Source organism: Xenopus laevis, chromosome 1L (assembly GCF_017654675.1).
Source record: "Xenopus laevis strain J_2021 chromosome 1L, Xenopus_laevis_v10.1, whole genome shotgun sequence".
Taxonomy (NCBI): Eukaryota; Metazoa; Chordata; class Amphibia; order Anura; family Pipidae; genus Xenopus; species Xenopus laevis.
In genome coordinates, this window is record NC_054371.1 from 194271729 (window position 1) to 194291811 (window position 20083).

Sequence of the window (20083 nt, forward strand, 5' to 3'; positions counted from 1 at the left end):
CAGAGTCCCGACATTTTTCGTCCGCCGGAGATCGGTCGCTTGGTCGATTGGAGTGATTAAAAAGTTTCTGTCGGCTGCGGGTAATATCTCTGCATGTATTGCCGATTGTATGATTTTCAGAGGGAGACTCACTAGCTTTGGTCAGACATAACTTTCATACGATTGCTGTCAGGGGCAGAATATCGGCTGATCTGTTATTTCTACTTATTTGATTGGAATGGTTAGTGGCAGGTCGGGAGATGGGGAAGTCCTGGAACGATTGGATCTTTGCATCTATGGCCAGCTGTAATTTAAATATGCAAATTATGATTCAGTTCAGCCGGGCAGAAGGATTTGGCCAAATCCCAAACTGAATCCTGGATTAGGTGCATCCCTAATAACTTGTGTGACATGACTCGCTGAAACTGGTTTATTTAAAAAAAAATAACAAATCGAACCCCCATTATTGGAAGTCACGTCAGAATTGCAGGAGCTGTATATAGAGGCACTTTGCAGGTAATACAATATTGCAGTCAAGTCCTGCTATTTCTCAGTATTGGGATAAACGATGCTCTATACAAGCGTTGGAAAGTGTTCAAGCCCAGAATGATTCAGAACTGACGGGAAATGGAAAACTATTGCTGCTTGTGTGATTTCTCTCAATTCAGCCGCTCACCCCTCAGCTACATGAACAAGGAAAGGGGGACTAAAAGGACACGTCCAGGCCCATGAAGTTCTCTCGACTAAAAAGAGACAATCCTAAAGGGCTACAGGAGAGTGAGGGAGAGAGAGAGAAGTGGCAGAGCCGCGAGCATGCGCAGAGAGGTTGTTTTTCACATAAGTGAGCCGGCACACTGCAGACTGGCGTCTTTGTAAAGAGACCAGAGAGGCGAGTGCACTGACAGCTGCTGTTACTTTTTCTACCTGTTCTTCCCGATGCGCTGGACGCTGAGCGAGCACTGAGGCTCCTGCTCAATCTCTGCACGACAAATGAATGCCCCACTGCTCCGACCACATCGCCCACATTGATGTGAGATCGGAAACTTTTGTCCTCCCCCCCCCCTTCCACAGAATATTTTTTATATTCCCCTTTTGTTACAATCATGGTGCTGGGGAAGGTGAAGAGCTTGACCATAAGCTTTGACTGTCTCAATGGCAGCCACGTCCCCGTCTATTCCAGCGGGGATACCGTCTCAGGGAGAGTCAATGTGGAAGTGACGGGGGAGATTCGGGTGAAATCACTTCGGATCACTGGCCGGGGACACGCTAAAGTGCGATGGACGGAATCCAGGAATGCTGGCTCCAACACTGCCTATACCCAGAACTACACTGAGGAAGTGGACTATTTCACTCACAAACACATCCTCATTGGCCATGAGAGAGGTAAGGATATTGGGGAGCTCATTGTGGGGTGACAGGGCTGGGTGTATCACACATCTCTCATGTGCAGCCATTTATATATATATATATATAGAGCAATAAGTAGCCTTTACTCCTCTAGCTGAGGGGGATTCTGGGAGTTGTAGTTTCAAAGCATCAGCATTGTTATTGGACTTTACATGTGCAAGTTGGTATTGTGTGTGAGCTGGGGATGTATGAAGTACCATGGCTGGTGGGGGTGTGTGCGGTGCAGCAGTGTGTTGGGGAGCCCCGTGTATATGGGGGTGATGGAGCATGAAGGTGGGGGGGAGTTGGGGAGTCATTGCACGCAGGGTGGGGGTTAGTGAAGGAATCATCTTGTTTTTCTGAAGTTTCCAGCAGCCTTTGTTAGAAGCGGTTCAATCCTGTTTTCGGCTAGTGGTGTCAGTGGAGAGATGTGGGAGGGGGGAGCCTGCGCTGCTCGCACGGGATTGGACGAGGGGGAGTCAGGTGGTGAGCATGACTGAATCGCTTCCAGAGGCGCTGAATAACAGCAGCAGCGATGTACCCCTATATATATATGTGTGGCGACTCCATTGCTCGTGTCTTTATTCCTTACATATCTCTAGTCGCCACTGTCACTATACCTCGCAGCGTTCCAGGAATGGCTTGCCACGCTCAACATGGCTGCCCGGTTGGAGTGGGGGCAACATGGAGTGTATTAGAGACACAATTCCAGGGTAGTATTCCAATGAATAGTACTAGGGGTGAGACCATTGTCTAGGGGTGAGCGGGAGGTCGGTTGCTCTCGGTGGTATAGGAAAATGATTTCATGCTCTTCTGAGCAGCTGAACATTACCTGACGTCATGCTATACCCATGGCTGCGCCTTGGACTTCATGTCACTAAGGGAGCGTAGTGTTTGTTAGGAATAGGTTAAGGAGATCGAGTACTTCCAGGCTGGGCTATTGGGTGCAATGTGAGCACGGTTAAGCAGCGCACATTAAGTGACAGTACTCGGACATTATGTAGCAAAGCGCCCAGGGTATCGTTTTAACTGAGTGTGCAGCAAGATATGTTATTGAACCTCAGAAATTTACAGATTAACAGTTAAGTGTTATTCCACACAAGCTTGGTTGGTGGGGGTGGAGGAAGGAAACGAGAGCCGCGCCCAACTGGCTTTTGATTGGACGAGAGCGGTTTTGTTAGGCTGTTGCCAAGACGACGACCGCTGACTGCGATTGGCTGGCCTTGTTGCTTAGGGCGCAAGGGAACAGGTGGGGGTGAGATGGGCGTGGCTGTGACGTCACTGGCATTGATAGTGTGCTGTTACGAGAGCCGTGGGCGATGACCGAGTGACACGCTTTTGGTTTATTAGCTCAATCTTCTCAATGCATTGTGTTAGGACTGTGCGTGGAATAGGCACGTAAAGACAATGAATGAATGAGTAATGAAGTTATATACGCACTCCGCAAGATGTGCAGTTCATTAACAGCTCACCGGTCTGTGGAGAGTGGGGTTCCCTCATTTATGTTGTTTTATACAAAGAGATAGCGGGACTCGTGCTCACAGCTGGGTTTAGTATATGGAGTCAATAGGTAATACTTGCTGATCGCTATAGTCTTGGCCTCAGCGCGCATCCAGCATGGTCTCCTGTACACCCGGAAGCTGGGGGCGGGGGAAGGAGCTGGGCGGAGAGATGATGTTGGGCTGCGCTGCCTGCTCTCTGCGGCTGTGCTACGTCATGTGTATGTATATGAGGGACTGGCTGAGGATCTGCTCGCACCGGTTCAGGCCGGTCCTCTCCTGCTCGAGTCTGCTTGTGATTGACAGCTCCATACTTGTTTACCACACTGTGCGGCTGCCTCTCTCTCTCTCGCCTCATCACTTTGCAGCACATTGCTAAGCTTGCACAAAAGGGAAAAGTATACTACTGGGGAAACAGAGCAAATTCTATTCCTTCAACCAATAGCAGATCAACAACGAGTTCTACCGCAAATGTACATTTTATTAGTCATTTTTACTTGCTGGACCCCTTTGTATTGTGTGCAGGTTGCACTTGGTCTGCCTCAAGCACTTATTTTCTATTAAACATAGTTCATGCTCTAGCAATCTTCTGCCTGTATGTGTGCCTAAACTACAACTCCCACAATCCCCTGTACACACAAAGGCTGCAACAGTAGTTGGCTCTTTATCATTTTATTGTTTGAAAATATACACACACGCATAAATATATATATATAATTATAAACTCCTTTTCAAAATGTGCTAAACTGGATCCTGCCCAGGCTGCCAACCAACAGAATGTGACTCAGCTGCTTCCACACCCATGAGCAGATACAATATCTCCCAAGTGTCTGCCAAGGAGTGGGGAAGGTCAAGTTGTTTACTTCAAAAAAGGAGACCCCTCCCTGATATCTCACCTTCCCCGGTGCCGTCACTGAATTCAGGATTTCATTGTTTCCCGAGGGACTGGTTAGATGGGTTTGTTCAAGCACTTCTGTCAGCGAGGTGACTTTTTGTCTCCCCTGGCTATATGCTTCCATGCTCACATTTATACATTAGCAGCTCCCTTTGTGCAAAAAGGTTCTTTTCCATTCAATCACATTTTGCAAAAAAAATCCATCAGACCTAGGCCTTCTTCATTTAAACGGGTCATAGACTTTAAACCAGTCTACTGCTTCTTTAATATGTTGTTACATACCGTATATTTCTTTTTTAGATGATGATAATTCAGAAGAAGGACTAACCACTATTCATTCAGGAAGGCATGAATATGCATTTAGCTTTGAGCTTCCACAAATGTAAGTCATACAGCTTTGTCATCTTTCCTCCCCAGTCAATGAAAACCAATCCCTGATTCAGTGTATATCATAAGGGGCCGAATTGTTAAGAGTAATTAAAGGAGTAGTTCACAGTTAAAATAAAATTTGAGTATGGTGAAAGCTGTGAAGATCCACCCTCGGCCTAATGATCACGTATTTATAAATGCATCAATCCCCTCCCAAAGATGTACCAGTCATCCAGAGATATCCACTTTTTTCAATGAAAGAGAGGAGAGCATGATTATTTATTATTCATGCTGCTTTAAACTTTGAGTATAGTGTAGGCCATGATTTTTTTTAAAAAAAAATAGCTATTTGTTCAGCAGCTATCCTCTTTGTGAGGGTTTTGTTTACCCCTAGCAACCAGCTAGTGGTTTCAATGCTAGAGGGAAGATGGGTAGTAGAGGCCTGGATAGAAAGAGGCACAATACCAACTAACAAAAACAATACAATTGTAGCCTTAAAGTTTATTTTTCTTCAGATCAAGGCAAATACAGTTGTGGGATCCGTTCTCTGGAAACCCGTTATTTAGAAAGCTTAGAATTACAGGAAAGGCCATCTCCCATAGACTCCATTTTATCCACATAATCCAAATTTTGTAATAATAATAAAGCCATAACTTGTACTTGATCCAAACCAAGATATAATTAATCCTTAGTGAAAGCAAAATCAGCCTATTGGGCTTATTTAACGTTTCTATGATTTTCTATTAGAAATGAGGTATGAAGATCCAAATTACGGAAAGATCTGTTATCCAGAGTATTCTGCATAACAGGTCCCACACCTGCAATTAAGAACTGAAGACCAATTGAAACGTTGCTCAAAAGAGGCCATACATCACTTTCTAAACATTAACTTTATGGTGAACTACTCCTTTAGCAGTGTTAGCAATGAGGCATTTTTTGGGGTGTTTTGAAGGTGCTTAAGAATTTGCAAAGCAGAGGGAATCCTGGAAAAGTAATTCAGTTTTGCTCTAAATATTTCCATATGCCTAGAATATCCTATAGACTACACACTGAGTTTTAAAGTAAAGAACATTGTCATAGATAGACCAGTTTCACCTGTATTGGGGCTCAGCAACGTAGTGCCGAGTTTTTGACTGGTATCGGTAGAGCCAAGGAAATGGATCCAAATGAAAGCATTTAAAGCTGATTTATCTAAGAAATGTAGCTTCTCTATTTTCTTGGGCTTGGTTGGTTAAACACCTAACTGTAAGACGTTGTTTTGGCAATATCTTGATTTTGCTTTCGTCTCTTGCACAGACCACTTGCTACCTCATTTGAAGGCAGACATGGCAGTGTGCGCTACTGGGTGAAAGCCGAATTGCACAGACCCTGGCTTCTACCAGTAAAATTAAAGAAGGAATTCACAGTCTTTGAACATATAGATATCAACACTCCTTCATTACTGGTAAGAATGTCTTTAGGACTCTTATACAAAACCTAACTTAAGATATTGCTATAATATTTATAGAAAATGTACATAAAATACATTTCAACCAGCACAGAAAGTGTTAACTTGGAGGAGTCATTCTAAGTAGACTGGAAGTAAACACTCCTCCGTTGTAAATCGATAGGATACATTATCGTATTTTTTTGGAGAGTTCAATATGGCCTCCATTATATTATATTATTTTTTTTTTTGGAGAGTCGAGTGTGGCCTCCGTTACTTATGGAAAGTAGGAAGGGTATTCAAACAAAAGAAGCAAGGCACTGACGCTTTCTTAATTATTAAAGAAATTGCAAATGGAAAATAATAACTTCTAACTAACAATATTTTGCCAATAATAATTGTATTCATATGTTTTTGTGTTTTGTGTAATGTACCTGATTTTTTTTCATTTTCAGGCACCCCAAGCAGGCACAAAAGAAAAGACCCTGTGTTGCTGGTTATGTACCTCAGGTCCAATATCCTTAAGTGCCAAAATAGAAAGAAAGGGCTACACACCAGGTAGGTTTGGAAAAACCATGTGATGAATACTTTATATAAATGAAAAAAAATATATATTTTGTTGTCGCGTTACTACAGCTCTCATTATGTACTAGGGCGGTTGTTGGATGCAGTGTAGTTATGTTGGAACTTCTTAAAGAAGAACTAAAGCTTAACTATAGAAGTAGCTAGAAATGTTGTACATTATGTTTTGGGTTCTGTATCAGTCTAAGGCAACAGCCATTTAGCAGTAAATATCTGTGCCCCAGTAGCTCCCCATCTTCTTTTCTGCTGATTCACTGCACATGCTCTGTAATGCTGTCACTTACTGAGTTTAGGGACTGACTCGTAATATACAAAACACATAGGGGCAAATTTACTAAGGGTCGAAGTGAATTTTCGAAGTTAAAAACTTTGAGTTTCGAACAATTTTTTGGGTACTTTGACCTAAAATTTCGACTTTGATTCGAAGTGAAAATACTTTTGACTATTCAACCATTCGATAATCGAAGTGCTGTGCTGGCTCTTTAAAAAAAAAACTTAAATTTTGACACTTCGCCACCTTAAACCTGCCGAATTGCTATGTTAGCCTATGGGGACCTCCTTGAACATATAGCCAACATTTGGCTAAGTTTTTAGAAGTTGAAGTATAATCGTACAATTAAATCATTCGATTCAGAGTACGACCGTAGTATGTTAAAAATCCTTCGAATTCTACTGGTCGAATTTCAAGTTTTTTTCCACTTTCCAATTCGACCCTTGATAAATCTGCCCCGTAGAATATAAATGTCAAAATATAAGGCTGATTAGTAATTAGTACAGATAATTACTATATGGCAGCACAGAAACTAGTGCAACTAGTACCAGAATTTAATAATCGGCCCTGTAGCATCCGTTTATATTACAGTGCAACCTAATTTTCTGCTTAATAATTTGCAACAACCCCAAGTTTAGCTTCTCAACAGCTGCGCAGAGCCCACTGTGTCACAGACACTTTCCAAGATGGTGACCCCCTGTGACAAGTTTGAAGTCCTGGATCATTGCTGCTATTGACAAGCTGAAACTTTTTAGGCTGGTGCAATAAGTACAGTGTATAAAATATGGTATTTTTTAGCCATATTCATTAGTGCTCATTTAAACCCTCTGTACTCTGTTGCTTATGGCTTTCCATTGTTCTCATTCTTTTCAAGGTGAATCAATTCAAATCTTCGCAGAGATTGAGAATTGTTCTTCCCGCATGGTGGTACCAAAGGCAGCCCTTTATCAAACGCAGACATTTTATGCCAAAGGAAAAATGAAGGAAGTCAAGCAACTTGTTGCCAACTTGAGGGGAGAGTCCTTGTCATCAGGGAAAACAGAGACTTGGAATGGCAAGCTGCTGAAAATTCCACCAGTTTCTCCTTCTATCATTGACTGTAGCATAATCCGTGTGGAATATTCCCTTATGGTAAGTTCAGTTCACTTAAAAGAGACAGTAGATTTAGTGCAAGCTGTTTTGTATCATAAATTTTCTGTATTTGCCTACATCTAACATTGTTAATATTATTATTAACCCTTATTTATAAAGTATCAACCTGTTCCATAGCACTGTAAAATATTCAGGTATATACATCGTTCACACAGATTACATACAAACATTGACCGATACAGGCGGTAAAGAGATGCCTGTCTGAATGGTTTTCAGTAGTTGAAAGCCTTTGTGGACCTCACTCTTAAGTATGATAGATAATTTGCAACCGTTCATGGCAAAATTACATTTTCAATCCATGAACAAACCTATTTCTGAACTTGAATGTGCCTTTTTGAGAATCCTGTTTGTCATTTACTGAAGCCCTCTCTCTCTGCCTAAAAAATGCTCTTCTGTATTAGATTGTATACACAATTGACTTCTGCATTGGAGCAGACAGGAACTGAGTAATGCATGTATTGGCCTTCATGTCAGAATGTGACATGATTTTTAGGCATCTTGGGAAAGGCTGGTACAGGTATGGGATCTTTTATCCAGAATGCTCGGGGGGGTTCCGGTTAAGTGGTCTTTCCATAATTTGGATCTTCATACCTTCAGTCTACATGTAGACATTAATTAAGCCCAATAGACTGGTTTTGCTTCCAATATGGATTAGTACAAGATACTGTTTTATTATTACAGAGAAAAAGAAAATCATTTTAAAAATTTTGGATTATTTGATTATAATGGAGTCTATGGGAGAAGGCCTTTCCATAATTCGGAGCTTTCTGGATAATGAGTTTCCGGATAATGGATCCCATGCTTGTACTGTAATTCTCTGGAGAACTTTTTAATAAATAACTGGGAACTGAAAATAATCAAGATGTTATCTTTATATTGCAGGTATATGTGGATATTCCGGGGGCTATGGATTTATTCCTTAATTTACCATTGGTAATCGGCACTATTCCACTGCATCCATTTGGTAGCCGGACATCCAGCGTGAGCAGCCAGTACAGCATAAATAACTGGCTTGGTCTGACATTGCCAGAAAGACCTGAAGGTAATTTTCTTATCTTTCTTTAAAGGCTACATAATTTTTTCTATTTTAAAACTAATTTTTTAATGTGCTACACAATAGTCTTTGAAACGGCATGCTCATTTCTTAGTAAGCTGCCAACAGCAGTCTGTCCCATTGTTTAAAAGTATATTTGTTTTGTTGGTCATTTAGCATTCATAAGTTTTAAGAAGCAAGTCTATTTAGATTTATATGACCTGAACACACTTTTATTCATTTAATAATAGGGATGCACTGAATCCACTATTTGGGATTCGGCCAAATCCTTTGTGAATACTGAATCTTAATTTGCATATGCAAATTAGAGGCGGGAAAGGAAAAAATTGGAGAAGACTGGTTTATGTACTTGTTTTGAAACGAAAAGTTATGTGATTTCCCTTCCCACACCTGATTTACATATGCAGATTTGGCTCGGCCACACACACGGATTGGCCCGAATCCTGCTGAAAAAGGCCAAATCCCGAACAAATCCTGGATTCGTTGCATCCCTATTTAATAGTATATTAAATGACTTGAACTTTTGCCTTGCTTTATTATAAATGTTCACTTTTTTTTATCTCTTAGTGTTCTGATTAAAGTGTTGTCTTTGTTGCATTTCAGCGCCTCCTAGCTATGCAGATATTGTCACAGAAGAGCAAAGGCAGAATCTGATGTCTTCAAATGCTTGTGACAACTTTGAATTGGCTCTTCAAGGACCACTATTTGCATACATCCAAGAATTTCGGTTTCTTCCCCCTCCACTATATTCAGAGGTAAGCTTCATGCTCTTTGCATGCACTATACTCGAGGTTTCTAATTAGTTACGCTAAAGTAATATATACTTTTGAATTGTAAGATAATGTCATGCAGATATGGGATTTATTATCTGAATACATGTTTAGAGACAATATACAGTACTCCCATTTCCCATGACATTTAAAAAAAAAAAAAGCAAGAAATTACTACATTTTTCTGGATTTTCTTTTCTCCGTACTGATAAAACAATTCTATATATATTTCAACTGGTAATGAATTATAACAATGCATTGTAAATCTGCCCCTGGGTTCCATACTCAAACTCTGCATCTCAAGTCTGCTTTTATATCAAAGCAGTTACCATATTGGACATTACCATCACTTGCATCAGTGTAATTGTTGAAATGTCAGGGGTTAGATAATTGCCTTTTTGCCCCTAGAAAACCCACAAAAGCCTTTTTCAGTCTGCTTAAATGTCGCATGATTCATAGTCTGCGTGACTCAACGAGATTGTCCCTGGCCTTCTTGCAATAAGTATAAGCAGCTATTTGTTTGCTACTGTGAGAGAAACAATGGCACAAAATCGGAGAACAAAAAGTCAGATGTTAGAAAGACTGAGTTTATTCAAGTAAGAAGAAGAATATGTTTAACCAGAGTATTGGATAAGGTTAATACATTTTTTTGATATATGTAGTTGAAAAACAAATCAGAACTGTAATCTGTGTTAATTATACTATAATTATGTGTAGCGCAGGATCAAATTACCACACTCACAGAACTTAAAGGAATTGAAGATTTATTTAAATAAGTTATAATTATATTGCACTGAAAAACTGTTGCCTTTACTATTTGAAAGTGCCCTCACAATTCTAAAATTGTGTACCAAAGACTATAAATACTATAAATAGTTTAAAATACTTTTTACCCTTTATTAAGTTGTTGCCTAGAACCAGCAGACCCGAGGAAGGGATGTAGTTGTCTTTAAGTTTTAGTGTGCTTTCCTTCTGATTGGTCAACAATCTAGACAATTCTATAATTTCCTTTAAAGGGGTTGGTCACCCTTGAGTTAACTTTTAGTATGATGTAGAGAGTGATATTCTGCGACAATTTGCAGTTGGTTTTTGATTATTTATTTGTGTTTTTTTTTTTAGTTATTTAGCTTTTAGTTCGGTAGCTCTCCAGTTTGAAGTTTCTGCAATCTGGTTGCTAGGGTCCAAATTAACCCAGCAACCATGAATAGGAGAGGCCTGAACAGAAAGATGAGTGGTAAAAAGTAGTAATAACAATACATTTGAAGACTTACAGAGCTTTTGTTTTTTATATGGGGTCATTCTATAACATACTAAAAGTTAACTTAAAGGTGAACCAACTCTTTAAAGGGGTGGTATAATATTTATATTCTGACAATTTTGAAATTTGTCTTTTTTTTTATATTTAGTGTGTTTTCAGTTATTTAGCTTTTTGTTCTGCAGCTTTCCAGTTTGGTATTTCAGAGTTTTATTTACCCCAGCAACTTGCAATGATTTATATAACAGACTGGAATATTAAAATATGAAGGACTTCATGCAAGCATAAGTAATAAAAAGTAACCATAATTAAATTGCAGCCTCCGAGATTTGTTTTTGGGTTTTTTTTTTTTTTTGTGTCTGCAGTTTCCCTTTCATACTCTGATCTTCAAATTAGGACTCCCCAACTGTTTTGGCTAGGCAATATTTGAATACTAAAGTCTAAAATTACATTAAAAAAATCCTACATTAGTTTTAAAGTATATATTTTTTTTTTCTTGTAGGTGGATCCTAATCCAGATCAGCCCACAGAAGAGCATCCTTCCTGTCCATCTCGCTGAGGGATTTTTTTTTCCATACAGACAAGACTCTTAACTGCCTGCAAGAAGTTATGCAGTTATTTTGGAGATGCACTTTCAAAGGAAACTGCTTTTCGATTTGGCAGTGGCAGACTTAATCAGCCTTTGGTCGTGGTTACAGCACATGCTGCATTATACCGTGTGTGTGCTGTATACATACGGATGTGCTCTCACCCTCGTGTGGGCCCAGTCCAGAAGCTGCTGCATTCGTACGTGGTCAAGAGCTGAGGATGCACATACAAATAGTAACAAAATGGATCCGCTTCCTCCTTTACTTCTTTAAGATTTGCACACTCAGTACGAATTTAGAGCAGCTTGATATCACTACAGCTTTCATTCTTACCACCAGACACTCAATCCTTCAGCTTGGTTGTGTTTTGCACACCCTGAAGTGAATGAAAGCTCTGAGAAACTGAAAACTTACAAATGCACTAATTTTTTTCCCCCTTTTGAGTCATTCATTCTTTTGCCCACTTTTGAACATGCACAGTATTGTCCTCTCCGGCTGCTTTCTCAGCTTGGATTCCACAATGGATTTGTCTACAAAAACATCGAATGCCTTCACACTAATCCTTACTGCTGTATGTTGTCTTGCAGCCCACTGTAGTAGAATAGCCGCAATTTCAATGGGTCATTGAAATACAGAAAAGAGACCTAACCGACTAAATCACTCATCAAGATTGTACATCTAAATTTCATTCAAAGACTTGTTGCCTTTTTACTGTCGGGCCCCCCACTCCCCAGTAGAATTTTGTTACAGACTTCCTACAAATCACTTAAACTCAGGAGAACTCATTACTTGCCAAACCTTGGAATGCTATTTACGTTTTTATGTTGCGCTGTTGTATGTTTTATGGGTTGTAAGACTTTGTGCTGGCTGATACCACGTACAGGAAAAGATAAAAAAAATAGTTCTTTTGTTTATAGTTTACTCGTCTGAAATTCCCACTCGCTTAAAGATGAGGCTTTTACTATGCTAAATCGGGGCATTAATTCATGCGGCATTGTAGAGTAAAGACGAGTAGAACATATGCGTGGGTTCCTCTTACATATGACAGTGTTAAGCAGCGAGGTGGCTTTCCTTGTCTTGTAGGCCTAGACATCCAGTATGTGGCTTGCGGGCCAATAGAACTCCCCCTCTCATAATATGGGGTTAATTGCAAAAGATTACCCACCTGCTAAAGACTACAGCACAATGACTGCTGTAAACTACAAATGGCAGACTCACATTGGAGTTCAACAAAAAGCCACAGGCCTATATTTTATTTGTAAGAGTACTTCCATTCATAGAACAAAGCAAACAGACCCTTGTCCGTTGGCTGACTGGTGAGATTAGCATGTAACAGGGAAACTGTAAAGAACCCAGCGTAATACCCAGCAGCAGCTATTCTGTGTGAATCAGACCGCCAATGTCCAACCCAAGACCTTCTAACTTCCTAATATGTCCTAGCATAAAGCTGATGAAATTTAGGAGGAAGAACTGTTCTAGATGCACAAACAAAGAACCTTAATACATGTTGGGCAGGCCATATAGTTCCCTCCTTTAATACAACCCTTCCCATTGTTGCTGATAACTTTAAGTATAACGCTGCTTGTTTTTGTGCAAGTCTCCTGTACAACAATGACCCATCTTTCCTTTTCCAATGCCCTCGTTCTCCTGGCTGTTCGATTGAAATCTCTTATTTCAAGAGCTCTTGACGTAAATCCGAAAAAAAAAAAAGAAAAATTACGCTTTTTTTGTAAGTGTCCTTTTTTTAAGCTAATTTAGTAAATAATTCCACAGTGAAAGCTTCCAGAGAGAAGACATGTAAGGATTTAATTAGTCACGTTTTAAGTGATTCAGAAGATATTTGCCCCCCCCAAATTATTGTTGGTTTATGAGGAAATAAGAACAGTTTGACTTCTGTACTGTGTATTTCTGTTTTTTCTTCAATGTTTTGTTGGTAAGCCGTTGTACTTGGCATTTCCTTCTTAAAGCAAAGCCCAGATTCAATTTCCTAAGGGAAAATAGACTTTTATACTGTTGTTTCTAAATTGGGCTTATATTTGTTTTTAGCAAAATTAAGGGCAACACTTGTTGCAAGCTCTGAATCCTTTTACTCCGGGTATGTGCATTTATACAAGAGGGGCAGCTGCTATACTGCCAACCTCAGCTGAGGCATTTCCCCCACGTAGCAGTGGAAACAGAATCCATTTATTTGTGACTTTTGTTGGTGATCAGTAATAATGGGTAATTACTCATCCAAAGCAAACATCAAGGCATTCCTCACTGGTAGAACCTATACAGAGGAGGAATGTTCATGCATATAATGCTTTTTACCCTGATGTTATTTCAGGGGAAACTAAAAGCAAAATAAGCCCTACTTAGAAATAATATATATATATTTTTTTCCTTTAAGAGTACTGGGAACAATTCATTTTTGTCTATGAGGAAATAGGCTGGGGTTATAGATGAAGAAGGAAAGGGTTCACCAATAAATCCGAATAGCCACTGCAAATATTTGTGACATTTAGCATTATTAAAGCCACTGGCGCTGTATTGCATGGAAATGTGGTTATATAAATATGCTAACAATTCTGTGAAGTTTGTGAAAGTATTTTGCTTTTTTTTTTTTTTTTTTATATATATATATATAGAGGCATTACTTTTTTTTTTTTTTTAATACTGATCAGTTTCTTTTATAAACCAGAAGTTGACAAAATTCGTCCAGTATTGGAGATGGCTTCCTGATTATAAATCAGGAACATGCGGAGTGAAATCCAAATGATAGAGAAACAAAGTGCAATATTAAATGTATGTATGCTTATAGATCGGAATCTATGGTTATTTGTACATTTATTTTTTTTTGTTTTGGTGCTGAATTATTGTAGGCTCCAGTTTAAAACAAACTTTATGTGGAAAATGTTATGTTTTCCTTTTTTTTTCTTTTTGCTCTTCCTTGTTTAAAATAAAAAAGATCATTTTTATAGTTGAGACTCTCGTGTGGTTTGTGGTAAGGAAACAAAAAAACCTCCTACGCAAGCTCATATGTGTGGGAGGATTAAAAGGGAGCATCTCTAAAAGATCCATTAGGAGTATCAAGTCTGTATAAAGCACCTAACCTATTCAAAAGCACTGCACAATAGAAATACAAATACAGACAAGAGGGACCTGCTCATTAGAGCTTGCAGTCTAATCACTGGTCCTGGCAACACTTACCACTGCTGCTACTTAAAGGGGACCTGTCGCCCGAAAATAATATTCCAAATGCTATTTTAATTTAGTCAAGTAAAATAAACCTTAATTACACCATTTAAATTATTTGAATCTTGTTTCCTTCAGTCTGGGAATTCATAATTATAGCAAGCAGGCAGGAGCCATTTTGTGGACACTGTTATTAAGGCAAGTCTTGTATCATCTCAGAATCTTGTTTGTGCACCAAGATTTTACAACCGCTATGAATGCTTTAATAATAATAAAAAAAAAAGTTTGGATTTTAATTTGAAAATAACTTTTATTATACAGCTTTATGTTAGACAGGTCCACTTTAAAGGGTTAAAGAATTGTATAGTCACACATTTTGAGATTATTTTAATTCGTAATTATCATATCTTACTTGCCTTAAGTAGTTGATCGCAATATGATTTTATAACTTAAAGTACCCTATTGCTGCTAGAATATTTTATCTGCAGAAACTGGATAGACACTAGAGTGATGTGCGAAGCTTGCTGGACCCACAGGTAAACCCTGGGCCAGGCAGGTTCGGACTTTCTTCTACATGATGTCCTTCAGCTGCCATTTTCTGCCTCGTTTCCACCTCTGTGTGAGACTTTTTATATTCTCATGGGCCCGCCCCTGCTGTCGGGCGTGTGTATATAGAGGGCAGTGCGCAGGTTTGGGACCAGGTAGTGCCCGGTCGGGTGTGGGTCGAATTTTAGTCGACCCACGTATCACTAATAGGCATATGCAATATTTACAGGGGCAGTACACCACCCTTATTCAACTAGAGCTCAATGAATAGGACATGTAGGGGCAGATTTGTGAAATTAGAGCTCACTGCAGAAAAACTCACCCACTTTCTATTCTTATAGCAGTATTTTTATCAAAAGGCGAACATGCTTTTTGTATATTAATCTTTATAGCTTGTGCTAAACAAGGCAAATTGAAGCAGGTTTCAATGCCCACCTTCCTGGTTCTAACAAGCAAATGGGGATGAAGGAAAAGGTAGTTATTCGGGTAATCAGTGCATCAGGATCTGGGCTGGCAGGGCCCACAAGAGCCGGAGGCCCACCCGGTTTTTCTCCGGTGTCCCACCAGCCCAGTCCGATCCTGATACAGGTATGGGACTTGTTATCAAGAATGCTCAGGACCTGGGATTTCTGTAATTTGGCTCTTCATACCTTAAAGGAATAGTTCAGTGTGAAAATAAAAACTGTGTAAATAGATAGTCTGTGCAAAATAAAAAATGTTTCTAATATAGTTAGTTAGCCAAAAATGTAATATATAAAGACTGGAGTGACTGGATGTCTAATAAAACAGCCAGAATCCAACTTCCTGCTTTTCAGCTCTATAACTCTGAGTTAGTCAGCGACTTGAAGGGGGGCCACATGGTACATTTCTGTTCAGTGAGTTTGTAATTGATCCTCAGCCTTCAGCTCAGATTCAAAAGCAACAGAAATGAACCATGTGGCCCCCCCTCAAGTCTCTGATTGGTTACTGCCTGGTAACCAGGGTAACCAGTCAGTGTAAACCAAGAGAGCTGAAAAGCAAGAAGTAGTGTCTGACTGACTTGTTATATATCAAATCACTCCAGCCTTTATATATTACATTTTTGGCTAACTAACTATATTAGAAACATGTTTTATTTTGCACAGCCTATCTATTTACCCAGTTTTTATTTTTACACTGAACAATTCCTTTAAGGGTTCAAGCACACAGGCAGATTCGGGGAGAAGTAGTCGCCTGGCGACTGGCCTCTTCTGCTGGACAACAATCTCCCCGAACTGCCTTCCGCCTGCTATAATGAGAAAACGCCAGCGCCAATGCACTTGTGGTGCTTCGATTTCAGAAGTCGCCCGAAGTTTCCTCGTGAGTTAACTTCAGGCGACTTTGGAAATCAAAGCCCCGCAAGTGCATTGGTGTTTTCTCATTATAGCAGGGGGAAGGCAGTTTGGGGAGATTATCAACCCGCAGAAGAGGCGATTAGTTGCCAGGCGACTAAATCTCCCCTAATCTGCCCATGTACTTGAACCCTTAAGGTATCCAAATTATTAAAAAATATTTCTTTTTTCGTTAAAATAAGGAAACCGTTCCTTGTACTTGATCCAAACTAAGATATAATTCATCCGCAGTGGAAGCAAAACCAACCTATTGGGTTTATTTAATGTTTACATTATTTTCTAGTAGACTTAAGGTATGAAGATCCAAATTATGAAAAGATCCGTTCTCTGGAAAACCCCAGGTCCCAAGAATTCTGGATAACAGGTCCCATACTTGTATTTGGATTATTTGGCTAAAATGGTGTCTATGGGAGAAGGCTTTCCCGTAATTCTGAGCTTTCTGGAAACGGGTTTCTGGATAACGGATCCCATACCTGTACAGGAAATATGATATAAAAGAAAATACTCAAATGATAACACAGTGAGGGGGATGTTTTAAATAAAAGAATCGGCAGAATACATCCGCAGCATATGTTTCCATACATATACTGAATACAAATGTGACCATGCAGGGAAGGAATTGTATCTTCCTTAGAAAGCCGGGGGAGAGGGTGGTTAGCAAATTTCTCCAAATCATTGGTAGTTTGCTGCATTTGTTAATGAAATAGTAAGAACTTTCAGGGATTTTGGGAGGAGGAAAATGGAGACTTCTGTAGTGTGAAATAGCAAGAGCTCTGTTTCGTTCCATGAGTCATTGTCCTTCCTCCACCAGCGCCAGCAGCCCGAAATGCTAAAAACAGCTGTTTGAAGTTATAATCACAACAAGACATGAGCTGCTGAACTGCCACTAGCTCCTTCCCCATTTTCCCAATGGCCGTGAAAGATTTTTCAAAAAGTAACAAAACGGAGATTTGCTTGTGCAACACACTTCATTTTTCACTTTTCTGTATTAACTGAACAGTATATTGGATAGCTGAATTTTGACGCCGACGAGCAATCGACGGTCGGAACTGTCGCTTGTGCCAAAAAAACGCAGACGAAAAGCTGAACTTTAACTCAAAAGTCAGCTATGTCAACTGCGCATGCGTCTGCCCCGGGAAGTTTGAAGAAATAAGAAGCCGGAAGAGGATCAATCGGTGGTGCTCACTGATAGGAGCACCGGCCCAGGGTTTCAGATAAGTAAATACAATCACTTGGGGTGCCTAACATTTGGCACCCCCAAGTGCAAGATGACTTTCCTTCTCCTTTAAATACATAAGATATTTTTATTTTTCTGTTGTCATTAGCTGCTTAAAGGAAAACTGTACCCCCCCCAAAATTCCTTTGCTAAATGGGTTATTTACCTTTAAAGAGATACTGTCATAGGAAAACGCATCAGTTAATAGTACTACTCCAGCAGACTTCTGCACTGAAATCCAATTCTCAAAAGGGCAAAACAGATTTTTTTATATTTAATTTTGAAATTTGACATAGGGCTAGACATATTGTCAGTATCCCAGCTGCCCCAGTCATGTGACTTGTGCCTGCACTTTAGAATGGAACTACTTTCTGGCAGGCTGTTATTTCTCCTACTTAATGTAACTGAATCAGTCTCAGTGGGACTTGGCTTTTACTATTAAGTGCTGTTCTTAGATCTACCAGGGAGCTGTTATCTTGCGTTAGGGAGCTTCTATCTTACTTTCTGCTGGGGGGGGGTGGGAATGGAGGGGCTGATATCACTCCAACTTGCAGTACAGCTGTAAAGAGTGACTAAAGTTTATCAGAGCACAAGTCACGTGACTGGAGGCAGCTGGGAAACTGACAATATATCTAGCCCATGTCAGATTTCGAAATTGAATATAAAAAAATATATTTGCTCTTTTGAAAGATGGATTTCAGTGCAGAATTCTGCTGGAGCAGCACTATTAACTGACGAATTTTGAAAAAAACATGTTTTCCCATGACAGTATCCCTTTAAAGTAACTTTTACAATCACATAGAGAGTGCTATTCTGAAACAATTCGCAACCGGTTTTCATTTCTTATAAGAATATGAATAAAGGAGGGCCTAAATAAGAACATAAGTCATAAAAAGTAACAACACCAATAAAATTGTAGCCTCACCGAGCAATCGTTTTTTTGGCTGCTGGGGTCAGTGACCCCCATTTGAAAGCTGGAAAGAGTCAGAAGAGGAAGACAAATAATTAAAAAAATTAAAAATAAACAAATAATGAATATCAATTGACAACCTGCTAAAAACAGGCCATTCTATAACATACTGAAAGTTAACCTGAAGGCGAACCACCCCTTTAACCTTTAGCCCCCCTGCACAAGGTTCCCAGTCCACTGTACAAATGAATCAGTATCTGCAAGTAAAGGTTGGCAGGGTTTATGGCCACAGCAGCCATGTCAGGCCCACTGTCTGTCTCTTTGGCAATGATAAATGAGCAAGAGCATGGACAGAGGAAGAGAGCTGATAGCACTGACATAAAGCCAGGACTATTAGAAAGCATGAAGTATTTTCCCAGGATAGATTTTATTTGTGTCAAAACTGATCATACACGGCCTGATATTAACTGCCAAATTGTTGGTCTGAACAGGATTTCTTAGTATTTTAATGACTCTGTATACAACATTCCCACTGACCATCACACTGCACAGGACAACTTTTTTCAATATAAAAATAAAAACTGGGTAAATAGGCTGTGCAAAATAAAAAATGTTTCTAATATTGTTAGAAGGAAGTTTTGACCCTGACAGCCATTCCAAAAACCAGGCTGTACAGGTCAAAACGAGACAGGTGGAAACAGATTTCTGACGCCGGCGATAATTCAACGCATTTTGGAAATTTTTTGCCAGTTTTGCAAATTTTGCAGAGAAGCAAAACGGGATGAATTCGCCCATCACTAATTGTTACATTATCAGGTTTGGATGTTGTATACGAGTGTGCTGTATATAAATGTGCTTGCTTGCTATCTTGATGCACATATAGATATTCCTGGAGTAATGAGCAGTCATGTTGGCTCCTGTCATGCAGATCGACAGCCCCTATGGAACACAGAATACAAGGCTTTATAGAAGCAAATAGATTTCAATTGAATGTAACAATGTGTGGATAATAAACCCTCTAGTGTCAATGACAAGGTCAAGTTCAGCTGGGGCGACAGCCCACTTACGAGCAGGTTTTAATCTGAAAAAGTCTTAGTCTGGAAAGGAGAGAGTGTGGAAATTTGGAGTCACAGCTGGAGCGTTCTAATCCTGCGATGGCTGCAATATGCATTTATACACGTATCCCGAGCCATGACTCAGCTGTAACTAACAGTGGATTTCCCCATGTGTCAGCTCAGCTGCTGCTCAGACCCTATCCTTGAAACCCAAAAATAACACATGTAGCACTGGCGTTTCCTATTAAACACAGTCCAAACCAGTTCAGGCCAGTGGCATATAAAAACTCAATTATCAGTCATTCCTTTCTGCCACTTTTATCTCAGGGCGTTCATTTTTTTTCTTTCCTTGAAAACTAGAATACAATAGGCTCATGCTGAGAATAAAAGTGTGAACGGCCTAGGAGCATATTCTCTCTTATCATCATCATGTTTTACATGCATTATATTAATGTATCCTTTCATCCTGGCATCTGTCGCAAGGTTATCAGTGGCATCAGGCTGATGGGAGACCTTAGCGCCACGTTATACCAGCAGTGACGCACTTGAAGCTTGAGCTTGGCACAGACTGATAGTCCTTTGTGACA

At 39.8% G+C, this 20083-nt stretch overlaps 1 protein-coding gene across 5 annotated transcripts; it reads left to right on the forward strand.

Moving 5' to 3' along the window:
* The first annotated feature begins 814 nt into the window (after positions 1 to 814).
* Positions 815 to 14184, forward strand: arrdc3.L (arrestin domain containing 3 L homeolog). 5 transcript variants are annotated; one of them, XM_018264696.2, is made up of 8 exons: positions 815 to 1362; positions 4060 to 4141; positions 5425 to 5572; positions 6010 to 6112; positions 7282 to 7538; positions 8442 to 8601; positions 9217 to 9368; positions 11141 to 14184. In XM_018264696.2, exons 1-8 carry the CDS (start codon positions 1083 to 1085, stop codon positions 11195 to 11197), a joined length of 1239 nt encoding a protein of 412 aa, XP_018120185.1. In that variant the 5' UTR covers positions 815 to 1082; the 3' UTR covers positions 11198 to 14184. The 5 variants fall into 5 exon arrangements, with proteins under 5 accessions (XP_018120185.1, XP_041424466.1, XP_041424464.1 ...); XM_041568530.1 differs by lacking the exon at positions 815 to 1362 and adding an exon at positions 1787 to 2078; XM_041568532.1 differs by lacking the exon at positions 5425 to 5572 and having other exon boundaries at positions 1348 to 1362.
* The last annotated feature ends 5899 nt before the right edge of the window (positions 14185 to 20083 follow it).